Genomic DNA, 20,157 nt, shown 5'->3' with positions numbered 1-20,157 from the left:
TGATTTTACATGAACAGGCCACTGTGACCTTGACCTTTAATTGACTGACCCCAAAACCAATAGGGGTCATCTACTCTGCATGTTCAATCATCCTATGAAGTTTTAACATTCTGGGTCAAGTGGTTCTCAAGTTATTGATCGGAACTGGTTATCAATGTTCAGGCCCCTGTGACCTTGACCTTTAACGGAGTGATCCCAAAAACAATAGGGGTCATTTACTCTGCATGAACAATCATCCTATGAAGTTTCAACATTCTGGGTCGAGAGGTTCTCAAGTTATTGATTGGAAATGGTTTTCCATGTTCAGGCCCCTGTGGCCTTGACCTTTAACAGAGTGACCCCAAAATCGTTAGGGGTCATCTACTCTGCATGACCAATCATCCTATGAAGTTTCATCATTCTGGGTCAAGTGGTTCTCAAGTTACTGACCGGAAATGGTTTTCAATGTTCAGGCCCCTGTGACCTTGACCTTTAATGGAGTGACCCCTAAATCGATAGGGGTCATCTACTTTGCATGTACAATCATCCTATGAAGTTTCAACATTCTGGGTCAAGTGGTTCTCTAGTTATTGATCGGAAATGGTTTTCCATGTTCAGGTCCCTGTGACCTTGACCTTTGACGGAGTGACCCCAAAATCAATAGGGGTCATCTACTCTTCATGACCAATCATCCTATCAAGTTTCAACATTCTGGGTCAAGCGGTTCTCTAGTTATTGATCGGAAATGGTTTTCAATGTTCAGGCCCCTGTGACCTTGACCTTTGACGGAGTGACCCCAAAATCAATAGGGGTCATCTACTCTTCATGACCAATCATCCTATGAAGTTTCAACATTCTGGGTCAAGTGGTTCTCTAGTTATTGATCGGAAATGTTTTTCAATGTTCAGGCCCCTGTGACCTTGACCTTTGACGGAGTGACCCCAAAAACAATAGGGGTCGTCTACTCCAGCAGCCCTACAACCCTATAAAGTTTGAAGGTTCTAGGTCAAATGGTTCTCCAGTTATTGCTCGGAAATGAAGTGTGACGGACGGACGGACGGACAGGGCAAAAACAATATGTCTCCTGGGGGAGACATAATAATATACTTAATTCATGGGTCCTTGAAACCTAGAATGTAAAATATATTTGTATAGCTAAGGTAAATTTTATATCTATGAAGGCAAGGCCTAAGTAACTTTCAGTCGTCCTTACTGTACTGATTTACTGCATATATAAATTATAATCCCTAAGGCACGGCTTTTGCTTTTGTCACATGGCTGCTAGAAAATTCCTTTTCTTTTTTAGCTGAAGATAGGTTCTATTTCTTGTTACCTTATGAGACATTTGTATTTCTGCGTCTTGTTTTATTTATATTATGTTTACAATTTCTAAGAGCCTATATCTACATCACTGACCCATCTGCTGGATTCTGTGTAGTTCAGAAAAATTGCAGCACTTTTGTTTCTAATTTTACCCCAAGTTTGTAGATAATTTATATGTAAATGTTTTTGTATCAGTACCTGAGGGTCACACATTAAAGCGGAATCCACCTAAAAACCGGAATACACCGGAATACACTTTGCATAACCGGAATACACCTGTATTTTTTTTTATTTAAAGGTATTTTTGAAGTGTTTTTGATATAATTCAATCATATTTATCATATATAATTAACATACGAAAGGAAAATAAAAACTGGTTCATCACCAAAATGATTTTATATGAGATTGAATATGAGTTGCACGCTGCGAATTTGCATATCCGAAATACACCCGTATTTTATTAATAAATGGTATTTTGTAGTGTTTTTTTTTTTCAGAAATCATTCGTGTTTAATATAAATAATAAGTTTACAAAAGGAAAATAAAATACTTAACACAAAACGATTTATACGAGATTAAAATTTGGCGACCGCTCGTGAAATTACCATAACCGAAATACACCCGTATTTCTTCAACAAATGGTATTTTTGAAGTGGTTTATGACTGAATTCAAACATATTCATCATAAATAATTAATTTTCGAAAGGATATTAACGTCTTGTACATGATTGAAAATCGGCGTGCGCACTGAAAATTTGCGCATTCGTGAATGAATTTCCATGTCCTAAAATTCTGTAATATACACCCGTATTTCTTAAATCAATCGTATTTTTAGGGTTTATGACAGAATTAAATCATATCTAAAATGAATAATTAATTTACAAAAGCAAATTAAAACGCGCAAAACGTTTTTATACGAGGTTGAAAATTTGTTGAGCGCACGGGAAATTTGCGCACTCTTGGATGAACCACAATCGCCATAATTTTGTTAGCTTTCAACTTAGGTAGGTAAATTTCTTTAAAGTTTCAATTTTTGAGTTCAAATTATTTCAAAATATCTTTTTATGCTAATATGATATTCCTCCACTCTTTATTTACTGAACTTTAATAATAACCAATATGAAATATACTTTTAAATCTTATTGCTTATCATTCTGTTAAAAGTACCTTATAATTGTTAATAACAACAGGCATGTTATTCGAGTGTCACCTGTCAATCAACAAGTTGAGCATGTTGAGTGGACACTGATTGCTATAGTATCAATCAAAATATTCAAAGAAAGTTAAAGATGTTTTTACAGCTTTTCGTTGTCAAAATAATCTGCCGTCGAGGAAATATGCTTCATTCAATAATATCCCTTAACAAACAAAACCTCTGTGGCGTACATGCTGCGTATTCTGTGTATCCGCGAACACATCATACGCCAAGGGATACATTTAATACAACGCATGCGCCTTCATGTACAAGCGCTACTATTTCGAGAGTACACTCATGTAGCAGGAATGTCACTAGTACACTCAAGTACGCAGCCAGACTTGAAATTTAAGAGTACTGCAATTACCATGACTGGACTTGTACAATGAATAATTGATACTTATGCATGAACGCAGAACTTTGAAATTTGTTTCATATAACTCATATATCGCCAGAACTTTTTCATTTTCTTTCGTGTTTAGTTGCATTAAATTGGTTTCCCATTAGATGCGTTACACCATTTTCTCTTCAAATGTTTAACATAAATCACATGCAACAAACAATTGATTTATTTCAATTAAAATGAATGAAGAAAGCAACTAATTTATTGATAACATCATCTACATACTTTTCGTAGGGTAAGATACCTTATTGATCTATCAATTCATTTTTATCGTTTTTTTTTCAAATGATTTCTCATTTGCATAACGAAATGTTGGGTTAAAGTAATTTCATATCACATGCAGTATTCGCCACAAGAGTAGCAAGCATGTTCGCAGAGTACCGCATTTACTCGCAGACTCGGCGTAAGAGTATCACCGTACTGATACCACAAGATCCAGCATGTAGCCCTCAAGGAATACACAGATTACGCCGCGGGGTAAGTAAACCGCGAGCCATTGCATGTGAAAAGTGTATTGCGGTACATGCTTACTATTTCCCGATACTAAATTCTCCAGCGTTTTTATTCAAATCCTGTGTACTATTATCACAGCTGTACCGTAGCAAGTAGTACGCGGCAGAGCTCTTTGCATGTCAAAATGTGATACTACAACTCTATCGTGTATGTGCGGTGTTATCCTTGCGTACTATTTAAAGCTCTTGTTTCAGTAAACATCATTGTACACATCATATAACACGCTGTATTTACAAAGCAAGAGTACCACAGCCTTTTTCTCTGTAAGGGTTTGATTTAAATAGACAAAAATAATTTGGTGACAATTACGTTACACGCCTGGAAAATCATACCAAGGGCAATATGCATTAATATATAAATGCGCCTTCTATGGTGTATCAAAGAGCTATAAAAATAAATTTTAAGTATTTTATACTTCTTTGGGTGTATCTGGAATGTCAACTCGTAAAAAAATTCGGCCAATGTTACGTATGATTAAATCTGCAATTCATCGCTGTTTTAGTAAAACATTGAATAAGTGTTGATACATTTATGGCAATGAACGCAGTAAACGTTTGTATATTTATTATATTAAACATGATATAATTCTTTTGAAAACTGATTTTTCAAAATATATTTTCTTCTTAAACATGTTAAATTATCAGATTAATTCTGAGGAAATAATTCAATTAGTCCCTTCTTAATTTATTTTCTCTTTTATTTGTTAAATGAAATATGAAGAAACAATTGATAATTTCAAATAATAAACATATGACAAGCCCTTTCCGATCATGTTAAACTCTTTCCGATCAGCGCGGTAATGTCATGACCCGTATTTTGTCTATAATTCATTTATAAATTGAATATCGATATTTTTTTATCATAAATTATTTTCTTTTTTTTTTCATTTTTATTTAAACGAAATGTGAAGAAACTATTAAATAATTTCCAATAATCAACATTCCGGTATCTAGTCAGAGCGACGTAAGCGTGCAACATTTCCGTAAGCTCGCCGAATTTCAATCTCGTATAAAATCGTTTTGCGTTAAAGTATTTCATTTTCCTTTTGTAAACTGATTATTTTATATTATACCCGAATGTTTCTGCAATAGCCCCTACAAAAATACCATTTATTATTGAAATACGGGTGTATTTCGGTAATGGAAATTTCCGGCACGGATGCCAAACTTCAATCTCGTATAAAATTATTTTGCGTGAACGTATTTTATTTTCCTTTCGTATATTAATTATTTATGATAAATATGACTGAATTATATCAAAAACACTTCAAAAATACCTTTAAATTAAAAAATACAGGTGTATTCCGGTTATGCAAAGTGTATTCCGGTGTATTCCGGTTTTTAGGTGGATTCCGGTTTAATGTGTGACCGGTACCTGAAGGTGGTTGAAGAATGTTAGATCTAAGCAATCTTGCTCCCGCAACTGTTTTTGTATAGTTTAAGATACCATACAGGGTGTGGTCACTGTGAGGATCACGTTGGTTCTGCAACAGCTCTAAGTTCTTGGCAGTAGATACATCTAGATGTGGAAAATCTTTGTGTCATATATGTTACACTGCAGTACAGTATGCATATTTACAAAAGAAATATCTACTACTCGTTTTTATTCTACTTCAAGAGCTGATTTCTGATTAAAAAGCAAAAAATAAATTTCGTTTGACTTATAAATCTATCGAAAATTTGAATTTGCTAAGCAAACCTCTACTAGACATGAGATAGACTGTCATGATGAAATTATAGAAAATACATATAGTATTATATAAATGCTTACCAATCATAGTAGTGTTTTCACTTCCCTTGAAGACAATTTTGAGTGAAGCAGGAGCATATATTGTGTTCTGTATGAACTCTAGATATTTCATCAATGCTGCTACTGCTGCAAGGCAATAGTATCTGAAAAATAATCTCAAGTGGAAGGTAAAACCAAATAATCAAATACCTTTTAAAGCCGTTACATTAACGATTTAGCTGGGAAGAAAGAAGTATATGTTTTATACATCTATGATGGAGCAGTAAATTACCATCTTTGATATCTTTTAGATTATATCCAGAGCGAACTGAGGTTATAATGGAATTTAACTCTTTTATGTAAACTCTGGAGACAAGGCAAGGATTCTTCAAATGTAATCAGATAATTTCAATAGGTAACAAGGAAGAAACGTATTTATTATTTAAAAGTATCCCTGTAGACAGCAGTAACTGCTAGGATACTTCAAATGAAACAGAAAATGTTACATGAAATATTTTAAGTAACACAATACAATTGAGAATGTTGAGTGATTTTCAATGGAGACATTTAACTATAATAACTGCTGAAATGCTCACTTTGAAGAAACTTCAAGCTCTACACTGCTATACTCAGGGACACACAGCTGTTTAACATACAATAGCCCTGAAAAACAATATTTCTTTAATGACCTTACTCCTAGTGACTGCTAATCATATGTTACATACATGGCCTTGTTCTAACCGTTCCTTTAAGTTATTTTTCAATTATAAATACTAGAAATTTGCCCAGTGGACTAGGAAATTCTCGTATTAACAGAACTTTATCACTTGTTTTTTTGTATAATCATATAAGTTTCAAGAAAAATGGCTGATAGTGCATTACCCGAAGTATGTTAGCTGTACAATTGCAACCAACAGCTTAAGTCACAAAAACAAGAGCTGTCTCCATAGGATGACACATGCCCCCGATGGCACTTTGAATGAATAGTTATGGCCGATGTTAGAGTTTAGGACCTTTGAGCTACGGACCTGGGTCTTGCACGCGACACGTCGTCTTACTGTGGTACACATTCATGCCAAGTTATTTGAAAATCCATCCATGGATGACAAAGATATGGACCGGACACGCCCATCAATGCACTATCCTTTAACGTCTAAGTGTGACCTTGACCTTTGAGCTACAGACCTGGGTCTTGCGCACGACACGTCGTCTTACTGTGGTACACATTCATGCCAAGTTATTTGAAAATCCATCCATGGATGACAAAGATATGGACCGGACACGCCCATCAATGCACTATCCTTTAACGTCTAAGTGTGACCTTGACCTTTGAGCTACGGACCTGGGTCTTGCGCGCGACACGTCGTCTTACTGTGGTTCACATTCATGCCAAGTTATTTGAAAATCCATCCATCGATGACAAAGATATGGACCGGACACGCCCATCAATGCACTATCCTTTAACGTCTAAGTGTGACCTTGACCTTTGAGCTACGGACCTGGGTCTTGCGCGCGACACGTCGTCTTACTGTGGTACACATTCATGCCAAGTTATTTGAAAATCCATCCATCGATGACAAAGATATGGACCGGACACGAAAATTGCGGACAGACCGACAGACTGACGGTTCAAAAACTATATATATGCCTCCCTTCGGGGGCATAAAAATAACATACAGTATGGACAAACCTTTTGTTTCATTGAAGTATTTCCTTTGAACAGTAGAAATACTCGTATTATGAAACTGATCAGTGATAAATTTCGACAGATTTGTCATAGTACCAGACTCACAGGCAGTGCTGGGTAAAATGATCTGTAAAATATTAAACATTATAACAAGAAACAGATTCATCCTACTCTAACACATAGCTCTTGAAGTTGTAATACTGTTCAAATCCAGGAACAGCTTTCCTTAAAACATAGATCTATTTCCAGAACTATGTAGTTTGATCCTCTGAACAGGTTTGATCAATAAGAAATATCCAAATACTAAAGTATATGAAACTCTTCCTATTTCCTTCACTCTGTCATATTCTTTACTGATTTTTTTTTAACACAATAGAACATAAATTTGATACTATGAATGTATAACTGCTTTTAATGAAATGTTTACATTAACGACGGTTTGCCAAGTATCAAATGGTAAAGTATACAGTAGATAGCATATTAAAACATGTACAGCGAGTCAGTAAAATCTGTTTAAGTTTTCGTACAAATATACTAAAATAAATCTAACTGGAAAAATATACCTCTAAGGGGTGAATAATCTGCAGTTTTGTGATGGTTTTTACATATGTTAACATGTCCGAGAACTGGGACAGCACTAGTTCAGGTCTCTTTAAATCCAATGTTGCCATACCTATCTCCCCTCTTGCAAGTCCCCTTCCTTCGACTATAGCTGTCAATGAGGAACCACAAACAAGACTAGAAACACTCACCTTTGTAGATCTATCAATTTTGGGGTGGTACGTTTTTGTACTTTTCTGATCACGTCAAAAAAAAATACTATCAGTATTAATCAAAACTTGAACTGTTTGAGTTTTGCAGAGTTTCAAAAGTTGCATACACTGAAGTGAAAATTTCTCTAAGACTTGATGAATAAAATCTTTGAATTTAAATGTATTTAAAATACTAAATCTAAGAATGATGGAAGCATTTCTGGAAGCTGAATTTTGAGTCTTACTACGGAACTGTTGTAAAGTTATTTTTGTATGTTTGATTACATAAAACAGTTTTTCATTCTTGCCTTCTGTATATATTTCATAATTTGTTTCCGAGTTTACAAGTGTACATAAAAACTTACCTACAAGAGCTGATCTGTCAATTCTAGCTGGAGTAGCACCTGGAGTCATACTGGAGCCTGTATAGGGAGTCCTCCGAGACCCAGGTGTCCTTCCTGATGATGAAAACCCACGAGGAGTTCTGGTTGATGATCCAGGGTTAGAGGTTCTGGATGTAGAGGATCTCACATTAGGTGTTGAAGATGATGATACAGAACTACCAGTACTAGAATTCCCAGCATTGTATCTTGGACGTTTGGAAGATGAACTAGAACTTAACCTGCAGAAATTGTAAATTTGCAAGTTGTATTTTATTAAAATAAACCAGTTTGGACAGCAAAATTGTCATAGTTATCCAAAAATCACAATATATCAGAATAGTCATGCTCAATATCTTACAGAAGAAGCTTTTTATATATATATCTAAATTGTACCGATACAACACTGACCTCCCTTACAGAAGAAAAAGGCCTGCTGCGTACTCTTGCTGTGTACATACAGCGTATATGATGCGTACATGATGTGTACTGAAATCAAGGGCTTTAAATAGTACGCAGGATATACACCGCACATACACCGATAGTACGTTTGTAGTACACTTTTGACATGCAAATGAGCCTGCGGTGTACTACCCCTGCGACGTACATGCTGTGTACTACTTGCTGCGTACATGCTGTGGACTACATAGTACACAGGATGTACGCTGGAGGAATTTAGTATGCGGGAAATAGTACGCAGCATGTACACGGCACATACACTTTTCACATGCAAATGAGCCTGCGGTGTACTACCCCTGCGACGTACATGCTGTGTACTCCTGCTGCGTACATGCTGTGTACTCCTGGCCCGAGTCCTGCGGCGTACATGCTGTGTACTCCTGCTGCATACATGCTGTGTACTCTTGTGGCGAAACTGCTGTGATAATGTAAATTCCTTACCCCACCAACTTTCGTATGCAAATGCTGATCATTTGGACAAAAAAAAAAACAGAAAAAAGATAAGTGACATGCATCAATAAGTATTTACCCTTACCAAAATAATGTAGATTGATGTTATCAAATAAATTAGTATGCTTTTCTTCATCCACTTTTCAATGAAATAAATCAATTTTTGTAGCATGTAATTTGGTAGACATTTGAAGAAAATGGCGTAACTGCATCAAGGGGAAACAACTTTAATGCAATTAAATATAAGTGTTATGATCTATTATAGACGATGTGTGCGTAGTATGTATTTATTTTGATTAAAATCCATCTGAGAACAATCTAGGACTGGAATTATATAAGCATTTCAGGGTTTTCCCGGACGCAGGTTTTCTGCGTCCCTGACGCGCTTTGACTGCTTTGGACTCGCATTTTGTAGTGCCTCTGCGTCCACTGGACCCGCAAAATCGGTCACGAAACTCCTTTGCACTGAAGCTTCCTTTGCGCAGATACCCATGTAAAATGCACAGTTTTTTACCACCGGGACCATCCCCGAATCGTGGGTGCTCATTATACACAGGTATAGACGATTTTCCATCTTCAAAACAAGTTTTGTTACCGATGTTCGCCATTTTGGTAAAGGGAAACTACTCTCCGTGCTAACTGACACCGCTAAAATCTAAGACTGCCATTACGTTCCGTAAAAGATCGAATGGTTTATTTTTCTATTAAACAAAATTAATTTCATATAAATTTAAAGTATTTTGATAAAAAAATATTACTAAATCACAAAAATTATGATACTTATTAAGGATCGAGTATTATCTTTAACTAAGATCAAACTGTGAACAACATAATTGACACGAGTTGACACTTAATTGCCGGTAATTACTGGCTATTTGATCATAACAAAAAGACTGTCACACCTTTTGTTATCAGTCTGAATTGAGAAGCTCATGCCATTTTGAAAGATACCATTCCGAAATACTGAATCAGCTGCTATCTAAATTAAAAAGATACAAGTTCATTCGGTTTTAGGATAAATTTTTTTTAGAAATAATGTCCATTTTCGAGATCAATAATTTGTGGACCCCCAAAAATTATTAGGGACCCTTAAATTAGCAGCCATGGGAGTCCATGGACTCCCAAATAAAAAACCCGAGGGAAAACCCTGGCATTTATACACTTTTATGCCCGTAAAAAAATGCGCACCAAAAAATTTTTGATTGATTTTTTCCAATGGGGCGAGCGCAATTAGCTAAAAACGTTCTGAAAATATACGAGCGACAAATCCGATGAACAATTTTTTAATTTGGTGAGGCCTTAATGAGTTAACATAATGAGCATTAAAGCCTTTATAAAACATGATAGAATGGTGTTTTGCTTAAGAGTATTCAAATAACAGTGAGAGCTATTAATTCTTCTCATTCGGGCGCTGTTGAGGCATTATCTTGGTAATTATTTCATGTATTACAAAATGTAATGCAACGAAGTTCAAATAAGGCTTTTCAATTATCCAAGTTAGAAAGCTCCAGGATTAATTCAAAATGAACAAGAATATATTTTTACACTGCATGCAAGGTGCAGCTCAGAAATCACTGAGATGTAAGCTTCACAAATGAACATTGCAAATAGTTTTGCAAATTTTCATTGTTCAGAATACCAGTAATCTTAACTATTCTATGCTATTAAGATGAAAGTTACTTGGAAATCAAGTTCTTGCTTCCAAAAACAAAAAATGTACAAATCCTTCCTGCATGAAGTGTACTTCAGACTTTTACCTAAAAAAATTCAAAGTATAAACACCAAAAGAAAATGAACAAGTCCCTCCTGTGTATATGAAGTTTACTTCAGACTTTAACTTATAAAAAAAAAAACTAAGTATAAATGCCAAAAGAACTTGTACAAGTCTTTCCCGTGTATATGAAGTGTACTGCACAAATTTCAAAGTATCTGTGGAGTACATGCAGTGTACTATTTTCTTGTACAAGTCCCTCCTGCAGTGTACTCCTTAAATTTTCAGTCTGTGCTGCGTACTTGAAGTGTACTAGTGACCTCCTGCGTACATGCTGTGTACTCGTCGAAATAGTACGCGGCATGCGGTGTATGTAAAATGTACTCCTCTGGCGTACTACTGTGTTCGCGCCATAAACACAGCAAATACGCAGCATTTATGCCACAGAGGCTTGCTTCTGTAAGGGAGCTAGACTGAACATCTCAATATTAAATACAGAATTTAAGTGATATTTTTGTCTTGTCTTTTATTTTTACCCTGATACTTGTGTACTGTTACTGTGGCTATTCCCTGAACTTAAACTGGATGTCCTTGGTGTTTGTCCAAAGCTGGTGCCTGGCACAGAAGATTGACTGCTAGTGCCTGGCACAGAAGAACTGCTGGCACCCTGGTAAGTTGCCTCCCTACTGTCGGATGTTTTTGGTGTCTCTAACAAACCAAAATCTAAAACAGTTAAAAAGGTCAATTATCAATTAAAGTGATTAAGTCAAAGACAATCATGCACAAGTAATCCTTCTAGGAAATCCATGATATTGGTTAATACAATTTTGTGTTCTGTTAAAAAATAGAAACAGCTCAGAAAACAAATTGAGTCCTGTGCTTATGTTTCATGTAAAATAATGAAACATTTATCGTACAAAAACTTGTGTATTTCTTGCTTAAATACATGGAACCCACTTCAGAGTATTTTTAATACAAGCCTTGAAGGGTATATGAAATGGCAAACACTCGATTGTACATAAATACATTGAAATTTTCTTGAAATTTCAAAGTTATTTCGAAGAAATTCACGCTTCTTTTATAACTGTCACATTTAAACATGAATTTTTGGCCACTTACAAAAATATATAAAAAGATAGCTAAACATGTTGTCAAAATAAAATTATAAATATTATATGCTCATTGAAATTAATCTCAGCAGACAAATTAAAAGCTTGCCCAAAAGAAATTTTAGTGTTTTATCACTTATTATTTTAGGAATATAACTGCATAAATAATTTGAAACTTCAGAAATATGTATTTCAAAATTGAAAACAAAAGCCAATAGTATACCCAGTCACACAAATTTCATACTTTTCTAATGATGCTTTAATACCTGGAACTTAATTTTTACCGGGTTATATTAAATGTCATTAAATGTAATAAATGTGAAATAAAAGGTTACATATGTATTATGTATATTTCTGCTAAAAACTGTTTGAAAGTCAGGATTTTAAAACTTCAAGAATAAAGGCAAACTGGCTCAAAAAGTAATAAGACTAGATGACCAAGGGAAACAAGTAGAGCCTGCCAGCTGTCAAGATCTGACATGACCTTTGACCTCCAACTGTGACCTTGACCTTTGAGATAGGAATCTGGGGTTTGCGAATTACACTCTGTCTCACTGAGGTTAACATTCATGCCAAATATAAACAAGATTGCTCCATGCATGTCAAAGTAATGGTCCAGACAAGCTGTCAAGATCTGATATGACCTTTGACCTCAAACTATGACCTTGATCTTTCAGATAGGAACCTGAGGTTTGCGCATGACACTCCGTCTCACTAAGATTAACATTCATGCCAAATATAAACAAGACTGCTCCATGAAAAGTTATGGTCCGGACAAACAAATCCAGACTGACGCATGCAAGCACCCATGCACATTCACCAAACTGCCATTCAGATGACAATGTCTTTGCTTCAGCAAGCAGGCACGACAAAAAACACAAAATTTGGGTACCTATGCATATTTATTAGTTTTTCATATTTTGTGCACATTTGTTTTTTGATATTTTTCAATATTTCATAATTACCAGCAGGAAATATCCCTTTGAACAAACGATGAAGATTGCAGGACTAAATTTACAGTTAAATTGACAGTAATAGCAGTCAAAAGTGGTATGCCAAAACATATACCGCCAGGCCTGGACCTTAACTTTTTTCAGCAGTTGCCAGCAGGTCCACCAACTGCTAAAATCTAGTAGACCTGCTCAGACTTTGGTGGACCTCCAATTCTATCACATAAATTGTGATGTTGTAGACGTCATAACTTCATATGTTCATATGACTCAAAGAAACAGGACTTATTTCTTAAATAATTAAAAATGGAAGACTGTAGCAATCTGTTATACCGAAAAATAATTATTTTGAAAAGTGTCCCAAAATATGGACACAATAATCATCATCCACCCGACCCTTGTTGAAAGTGAAAAAAAAAACAAAAAAAAACATTAACAATCATCGGTAATTATTCTGATGATAAACTAAGTAATTGGCCTTGTTTTCATCATCAAAGAGCTAAAAGAAGTGCGTCGGTTGTTATGGCATCTGAAGTGGAGATCAAAGCGGTATAGTTGCCCTAGATTGTCATGGCATTACTTCATTTTTCGCGCAATGTGACACATCACTGTCTGATCGTACTTTCTCGATTCCTTAAATTGTTGAGAAGAAATCAATAAAAAACTTTTTTCTTTAATTTTTTAAAAGCAAATGTGCAATATCCGAATAAACTGACATGTAAATGTGTTAAACCGTGAACGATTATAGTTGATATTCTACATCTGTGACCTATTTGCCCTCAAGGAATTTACATTATTGTTTGAGAAGAATATCTAACAAAGTGTTGTGTAAAAAAAATACATGTACAAAGAATCATTTAAAACTTATTTTAAAAACCGCAAAGAGATCATACTGCTGTATTTTAAAACCACATTTCTATTTACGTTCAGGAGGTCACGTAACCTATTCTGCCATGCTAACAGAAATCTGTTTGCCAAAAATCGTTTTACTCCATGTATTTAAATTGCTGCCGCTTTTTCATTATTTAAGATTTTTAAATTTTGTTTCTTGTACTTTCTGGTCAAAAGTCTGAATTTTATTACCATAGTATGTACCTTCTATTTACTTTAAGAAAGAAATAAATAATCAAGATCGCGCTGTTTGAAATTTTACAAAACATTACATGAAAATTTGATTGTTTTTAAAGAATTTTGCCTACATTGCTGTCGATATCTTATTAAAATTGTTAAAGAATTCAAACTGTATTAGTTCTCAAGCGGTGTTGAAAATTTGAAGCGATTATATTAAAAAATGAATGCGCTATGCACGATTTTTGTGTCAAAAGTAACCGCGATGTAAATTAGATATTACGATAGGGCACACTTGCTTGTGGAATGGAAATACCAGCATGACGTTTTGATATTTTTACGATTCACGGGTAAATTCCAATCAATCCAGGTAATTTTGCCTGATGTAATTTCTCAATTTGGTAAAGTTACCAGTTAAAGTTGGTTGACCGTCGGTCTACCCAACTTTTGATAGTTAGCGGACCTGCCAATATTTTGGTTGCGTCGGTCCACAGCTAAGGTCGAGGCCTGTACCGCACCATTTCTGATATCTGGAGGAACCTGGATACCTTATTTTTTGGAGTCTTATTGATAGAATTTCAAACTCCTGTGTCGAAACTTTACAAAAGTATTGTTTCATGTCATCAGTATACTTACTGTATTTTGGTTGTCTCTTTGACGAAAGGTTCATGTTTTTTGTGAGTTTTTTTTTCCCAAATTCTAGCACAGCCAATCAATTTTCATGGTTAATTATCATTCAAATCTTACGTAAATTTTAGAAATAATGTTTATGATAATTTATTGCACGATTCTACATGTTGATTATCTGAATTTACTTAACAAATATAACACATGCGAATTCGTCATTATCTCTGTATCGCGAAAACAGATAAAAAAATTAAAAAATACGTTAGAAATCCTGAGAAAGGCCGTGAAATAAATGAACTTTATCACTGAGATCCTAAAACAATAAAGATAAAGAAAATTGTCAAAGCTTTACTAAATTGTTCTGACAAAAACATCAAATGCTATCTGGTTTTGTCAAAAATGCAGACGCTCACTTCCGGTGCTTATTACAATCCACACGCTATGAAAATTACTTGTAATCAAAGCACATGATTAACCATGAATAACAATGATAATTTAAGTGTAACTTGAATGTACAGAAAATCCTGAATATGTCTTCAAAATGTAACCTTATGTATTATTTCTAGTAATAAAACAATACCACTGTATATGTAGTTTCACCAAGACTTACCCTGGGGCATTCTTCCATAAAAATGCATTATTATTGTTCTGAACAAAATAGCAGCTGCCAGTGTTTTCACTGTAACTGTCACTGTAGGACATTTTTTCTCTGCAATCATCCCATTGTGAAATAGTGGAAGCATTTTTGCAAGGAACCCAATTATCTAAATTTGCTGCACAGACATGCCAACCTTTTGACATTGCTTTGCAGGAGATTTGATGAAAATGCAGGAGATTTTAATGAACCCTGTAATAATGAGTACACGGGAGGGCTACTTCTATTATTTTACAGGGGCCAAGGGCAAAGGGGTCCGGCACATGGGTGGATTGTGTTTAAATATGGGTGATTTAAGTTTAATGACTTATTTTTGGGTCCTAGAGCTAAAATAATCAAAATTCCCATACTACTATAACTACTGGTTAGAGAACACCAATTGTTTTCCCATAGACTTCCATTATAACATTATGGCATGTACGGCCTTCCATAAATCGAAACATGTATATCCTATCACATTTTTTTCAAGAACTATCTTAATTATATTACTTCCACCAAAATATCAGACGAAAAACATATGAATAGTGATACTTTATTTTAGTAATTTTTGTGTGAATGATATGAACACCTGTTTACATCGTTGTCATGGCGGGAGAAATTCATTTGATGAAACTTTTTTTCAATACACAGAAAATGTAGCAAATTTTGTCAAATTATTTATAGTGAAATACTGTAAATGCAGTAAAAATTGTCCATTTTGAAAAAAGTAATCACTTCTTGGGTTTGTTTACATGACTGACCAATCAGAACGCACAGACGCTACCTTATTCCCAGGTATACACTTACCTCATTCCCAGTAAATTCCCTGTACTTTTTTGAATTGGTGGTCTCTGACCTACTCCCTAGGCCACTTTTGGGCCCCCAGAGCTAAAATAATCAAAATTCCCATACTAATACTACTATAACTACTCCCTAGGCCACTTTTTGTGTCCTACAGCTAAATCAATCAAAATTCCCATACTACTATTAACTACTCCCAGGATTTTTTTTTTCGAGGGTGCCATTTCGTGTGCTTGCCTACATTTCAAACATGTTTTCATTACTTTTAAGAATTACCAATTTCGGAAAAAATAAATGACATTAAAAGATCTGCGTACAGAATTTCGCAGTAGCCAACGTATTTATGATAACTGTCACCCTAAAACACTAATTTAAAGGCATATGGTCATGCTTGCTTGCTTGGTTCAGTAAATGTATATATGTTCATTTATAACTTTTTAGCATGGCCCTTACAGAAGCAAGCCTCTGTGGCGTACATGCTGCGTATTTGCTGTGTATATGCCGTGAACACAGTAGTACGCCAGAGGAGTACATTTTACATACACCGCATGCCACGTACATGCCGCGTACTATTTCGACGAGTACACAGCATGTACGCAGGAGGTCACTAGTACACTTCAAGTACGCAGCACAGACTCTGAAAATTTAAGGAGTACACTGCATGTACGCAGGAGGGACTTGTACAAGAAAATAGTACACTGCATGTACACCGCAGATACTTTGAAATTTGTGCAGTACACTTCATATACTCGGGAAAGACTTGTACAATTTCTTTTGGCATTTATACTCAGTTTTTTTTTTATAAGTTAAAGTCTGAAGTAAACTTCATATACGCGGGAGGGACTTGTTCATTTTCTTTTGGTGTTTATACTTTGAATTTTTTTAGGTAAAAGTCTGAAGTACACTTCATGCAGGAAGGATTTGTACATTTTTTATTTTTTTTTGGAAGCAAGAACTTGATTTCCGAGTAACTTTCATCTTAATAGCATAGAATAGTTCAGATTACCGGTATTCTGAACAATGAAAATTTGGCATTTACTATTTGCAATGTTCATTTGTGAAGCTTACATCTTAGTGATTTCTGAGCTGCATCTTGCATGCAGTGTAAAAATATATTCTTTTTCATTTTGAATTAATCCTGGAGCTTTCTAACTTGGATAATTGAAAAGCCTTATTTGAACTTCGTTGCATTACATTTTGTAATACATGAAATAATTACCAAGATAATGCCTCAACAGCGCCCGAATGAGAAGAATTAATAGCTCTCACTGTTATTTGAATACTCTTAAGCAAAACACCACTCTATCATGTTTTATAAAGGCTTTAATGCTCATTATGTTAACTCATTAAGGCCTCAACAGATTAAAAAGTTGTTCATCGGATTTGCTGCTTGTATATTTTCAGAACGTTTTTGGCTAATTGCGCTCGCCCCATTGGAAAAAATCAATCCAAAATTTTTGGTGCGCTACTTTTTACGGATGTAAAAGTGTATAAATGCTTATATAATTCCAGTCCTAGATTGTTCTCAGATGGATTTTAATCAAAATAAATACATACTACACACACATTGTCTATAATAAATCATAACACTTATATTTAGTTGCATTAAAGTTGTTTCCCCTTGTTGCAGTTACGCCATTTTCTTCATATGTTTACCAAATTACATGCTACAAAAATTGATTTATTTCATTGAAAAGTGGATGAAGAAAAGCATACTAATTTATTTGATAACATCAATCTACATTATTTTGGTAAGGGTAAATACTTATTGATGCATGTCCCTTATCTTTTTTCTGTTTTTTTCTGTCCAAATGATCAGCATTTGCATACAAAAGTTGGTGGGGTAAGGAATTTACATTATCACAGCAGTTTCGCCACAAGAGTACACAGCATGTATGCAGCAGGAGTACACAGCATGTACGCCGCAGGACTGACGGGCCAGGAGTACACAGCATGTACGCCGCAGGAGTACACAGCATGTACGCCACAGGGGTAGTACACCGCAGGCTCATTTGCATGTGAAAAGTGTATGTGCCGCGTACATGCTGCGTACTATTTCCCGCATACTAAATTCCTCCAGCGTACATCCTGTGTACTATGTAGTCCACAGCATGTACGCAGCAAGTAGTACGCGGCAGAGCTCATTTGCATGTCAAAAGTGTACTACAAGCGTACTATCGGTGTATGTGCGGTGTATATCCTGCGTACTATTTAAAGCCCTTGATTTCAGTACCCGTCATGTACGCATCATATATGCTGTATGTACACAGCAAGAGTACGCAGCAGGCCTTTTTCTTCTGTAAGGGGGCTAAAGTGAAACAAAAATTTGAAGGAAGCAACATAGTTAATGCATATAGATATGTAATACAAATGTACTTGATACATAATATATTTTGTCAATCTTCTTAAAATAGGTAATATTACATTTTTGAAATTCAGCAAAAAAAGTTTATACTTGGATAGTCAGATCTAAAAGTTCAAAGTAATGTTGTCATACTTATAAGTTAATCAAAATCTAAAAAGTCACAAATTTATAATTTAAAATGTATAAATGGGAAGATTCCGTACAAATAATACGAAAATTTAATAAGTGTGTCTGATATAAGTTCTTAACTATTAAGTGGCCATATATTTTTGAGAGAAACCTTATAATGAAGTTTTGAAATGTCGTAGTACATATAACTGTGACTTTTTAGAAATAATATGTTCAGGGCGTACATAGAACAAAACCGCATGATTGCAAGACTCCATTCTGTTGTAATGTCAAAATGAATCAATTTAGAAAAAAATATCAACATTTAGTCAGATAAGCGTCACGTTGTATTTAGGCATGCATACTCCCAAGATCATATCTTATAATAAGACTTAATCAAATGCGAATGAAATTTTCCTATGCCCAGTTGAATCCCATAACTTTAGAATATCCAGGCTGTTAACTTCAATATTTGACCCATGTACAAACATTAGTGCAATGCGATTAAGGCAGTCTTCTCAAGTCTATGCTATGCGCTAAACCTTCTTTCGCAAGAACATGAACCAACTGGCAGTGAAGGTATAAGCTGGAATATAAACTAATGGGGACATAGCTTGTACGAAAACTATGCTATAGTGTAATTACCTGATTTTAGTCTATTTATCAAATCATGAATAAGAGGCAAGATCATAAGGCGCAAGGCTTAATAGATATAGCATAGATAAAAAGAATTCTGGCTAAAACTGAGAAAGAAATTACTAATATAAAGTTACAGTTGATAGCTGCTCAATGAATAAAGTCAAAATGGGACTGTGAAGACCATTCTACTTCTTGGAATGTAAGGAGATTGAATAGCACAGAGTATGGCATTGTGGGATCATGCAGGTTCCTTGTGAGAGTTATACTTTATTTCGTATTTTAGAGAGAGGTTTGGTTGTTTAAAGAATTTCAGGCTTCTGGTTGGACATGTGTACATGAAAATTTTATGGTAAACTACTTCCTTAACTAAAAAATATAACAGTTAGTGCAATCTTGGCTGCTTTACACATTTTATAACAGAATAAAATACAATTGCCTATGGATTTTAGCATGAGCTTTTTAGTAATTTTCTTTTAATATTTTGTGAAATATTGCAACAGTGCTAATTAAATTTAACATTTATTGTGTATGATGGTATAGACAAATGGTGATGGAAGTAAAGGCAAATGATAAGGGATGGCAAAGAAAACTGATAATGGAAGGAAAAGAAAACTGATGATGGAAGGCAAAGACAACATACGATGGAAGGAAAAGATGATGGAAGGTAAAGGAAACAGATAATACAAGGGGTGTTTGGAAAGTTTCAGGACAGGTGCCGTAACTTCCTTATTTTTTAATATTTTTACACAATTCTTTAAACATACATAACTCCATATACCTTTTACTCATTCTCAGAAGCATATTTACAAAGTTAAAAATAACACGCTAATCATTATTACCGTAGCAACATTAGGTAAATGTGAGCGGGGCAACTAAATGTTATTAATAATTGCAGAAAGTCTATGTCGTAATGTCAGACACAATACATGTCAAAATTTCTCAAAAAATTCCCTAGAGTACTTCACACACTTCTCGTGTCTGTGTACCCAAGATTTAAAGTAGCTGTTGAAGTTTTCTGTTGGTATTCTCCTGATACACTTCCGACCAACCATTGGCAGGTATTTGACGTCGTCAAAATGTGAGCCTCTCGATTTGTTCTTGATGGTGAAGCTTGTCGGCAATTTCTATCTTCACCATGACAATGCAACACCCTATACGTCTGTCATTACTAAGACAACACTAGCTGGGCTAGATATTAAAACTATACCACATCCCCATACTCTCCAGACCTAGCATCATGTGACTTTTTGCTTTTCCCCACCATCAAGAACAAATT

At 35.0% G+C, this 20,157-nt stretch overlaps 1 protein-coding gene across 5 annotated transcripts in view; it reads right to left on the bottom strand.

Annotated features, from left to right (window-relative positions):
- LOC123563411 (mutS protein homolog 4-like) overlaps positions 1-14,767 on the bottom strand; it is a 48,934-nt gene extending 34,167 nt beyond the window's left edge. For 3 of the 5 annotated variants that reach the window (XR_006688812.2, XM_045356194.2, XM_045356197.2), the window contains exons 1-8: positions 14,344-14,767; positions 11,117-11,303; positions 7,946-8,202; positions 7,392-7,540; positions 6,832-6,955; positions 5,738-5,804; positions 5,184-5,305; positions 4,788-4,931 (exon numbers count right to left, since the gene is read on the bottom strand). Coding sequence is in view for 4 of the 5 variants with exons in the window: in XM_045356194.2 (XP_045212129.2) it covers positions 4,788-4,931; positions 5,184-5,305; positions 5,738-5,804; positions 6,832-6,955; positions 7,392-7,540; positions 7,946-8,202; positions 11,117-11,303; positions 14,344-14,377 (1,084 nt within the window). In the remaining variant the exon portion in view is untranslated. The remainder of the gene's footprint in view (positions 1-4,787; positions 4,932-5,183; positions 5,306-5,737; positions 5,805-6,831; positions 6,956-7,391; positions 7,541-7,945; positions 8,203-11,116; positions 11,304-14,343) is intronic. The other 2 variants (XM_045356195.2, XM_045356196.2) reach the window with 2 other exon arrangements.
- Between the last annotated feature and the right edge of the window lie 5,390 nt (positions 14,768-20,157).

Source organism: Mercenaria mercenaria, chromosome 2, assembly GCF_021730395.1.
Source record: "Mercenaria mercenaria strain notata chromosome 2, MADL_Memer_1, whole genome shotgun sequence".
Lineage (NCBI taxonomy): Eukaryota > Metazoa > Mollusca > Bivalvia > Venerida > Veneridae > Mercenaria > Mercenaria mercenaria.
Note: the sequence above shows the minus strand (reverse complement) of the source record. Positions and strands in the feature narration are given on the sequence as shown.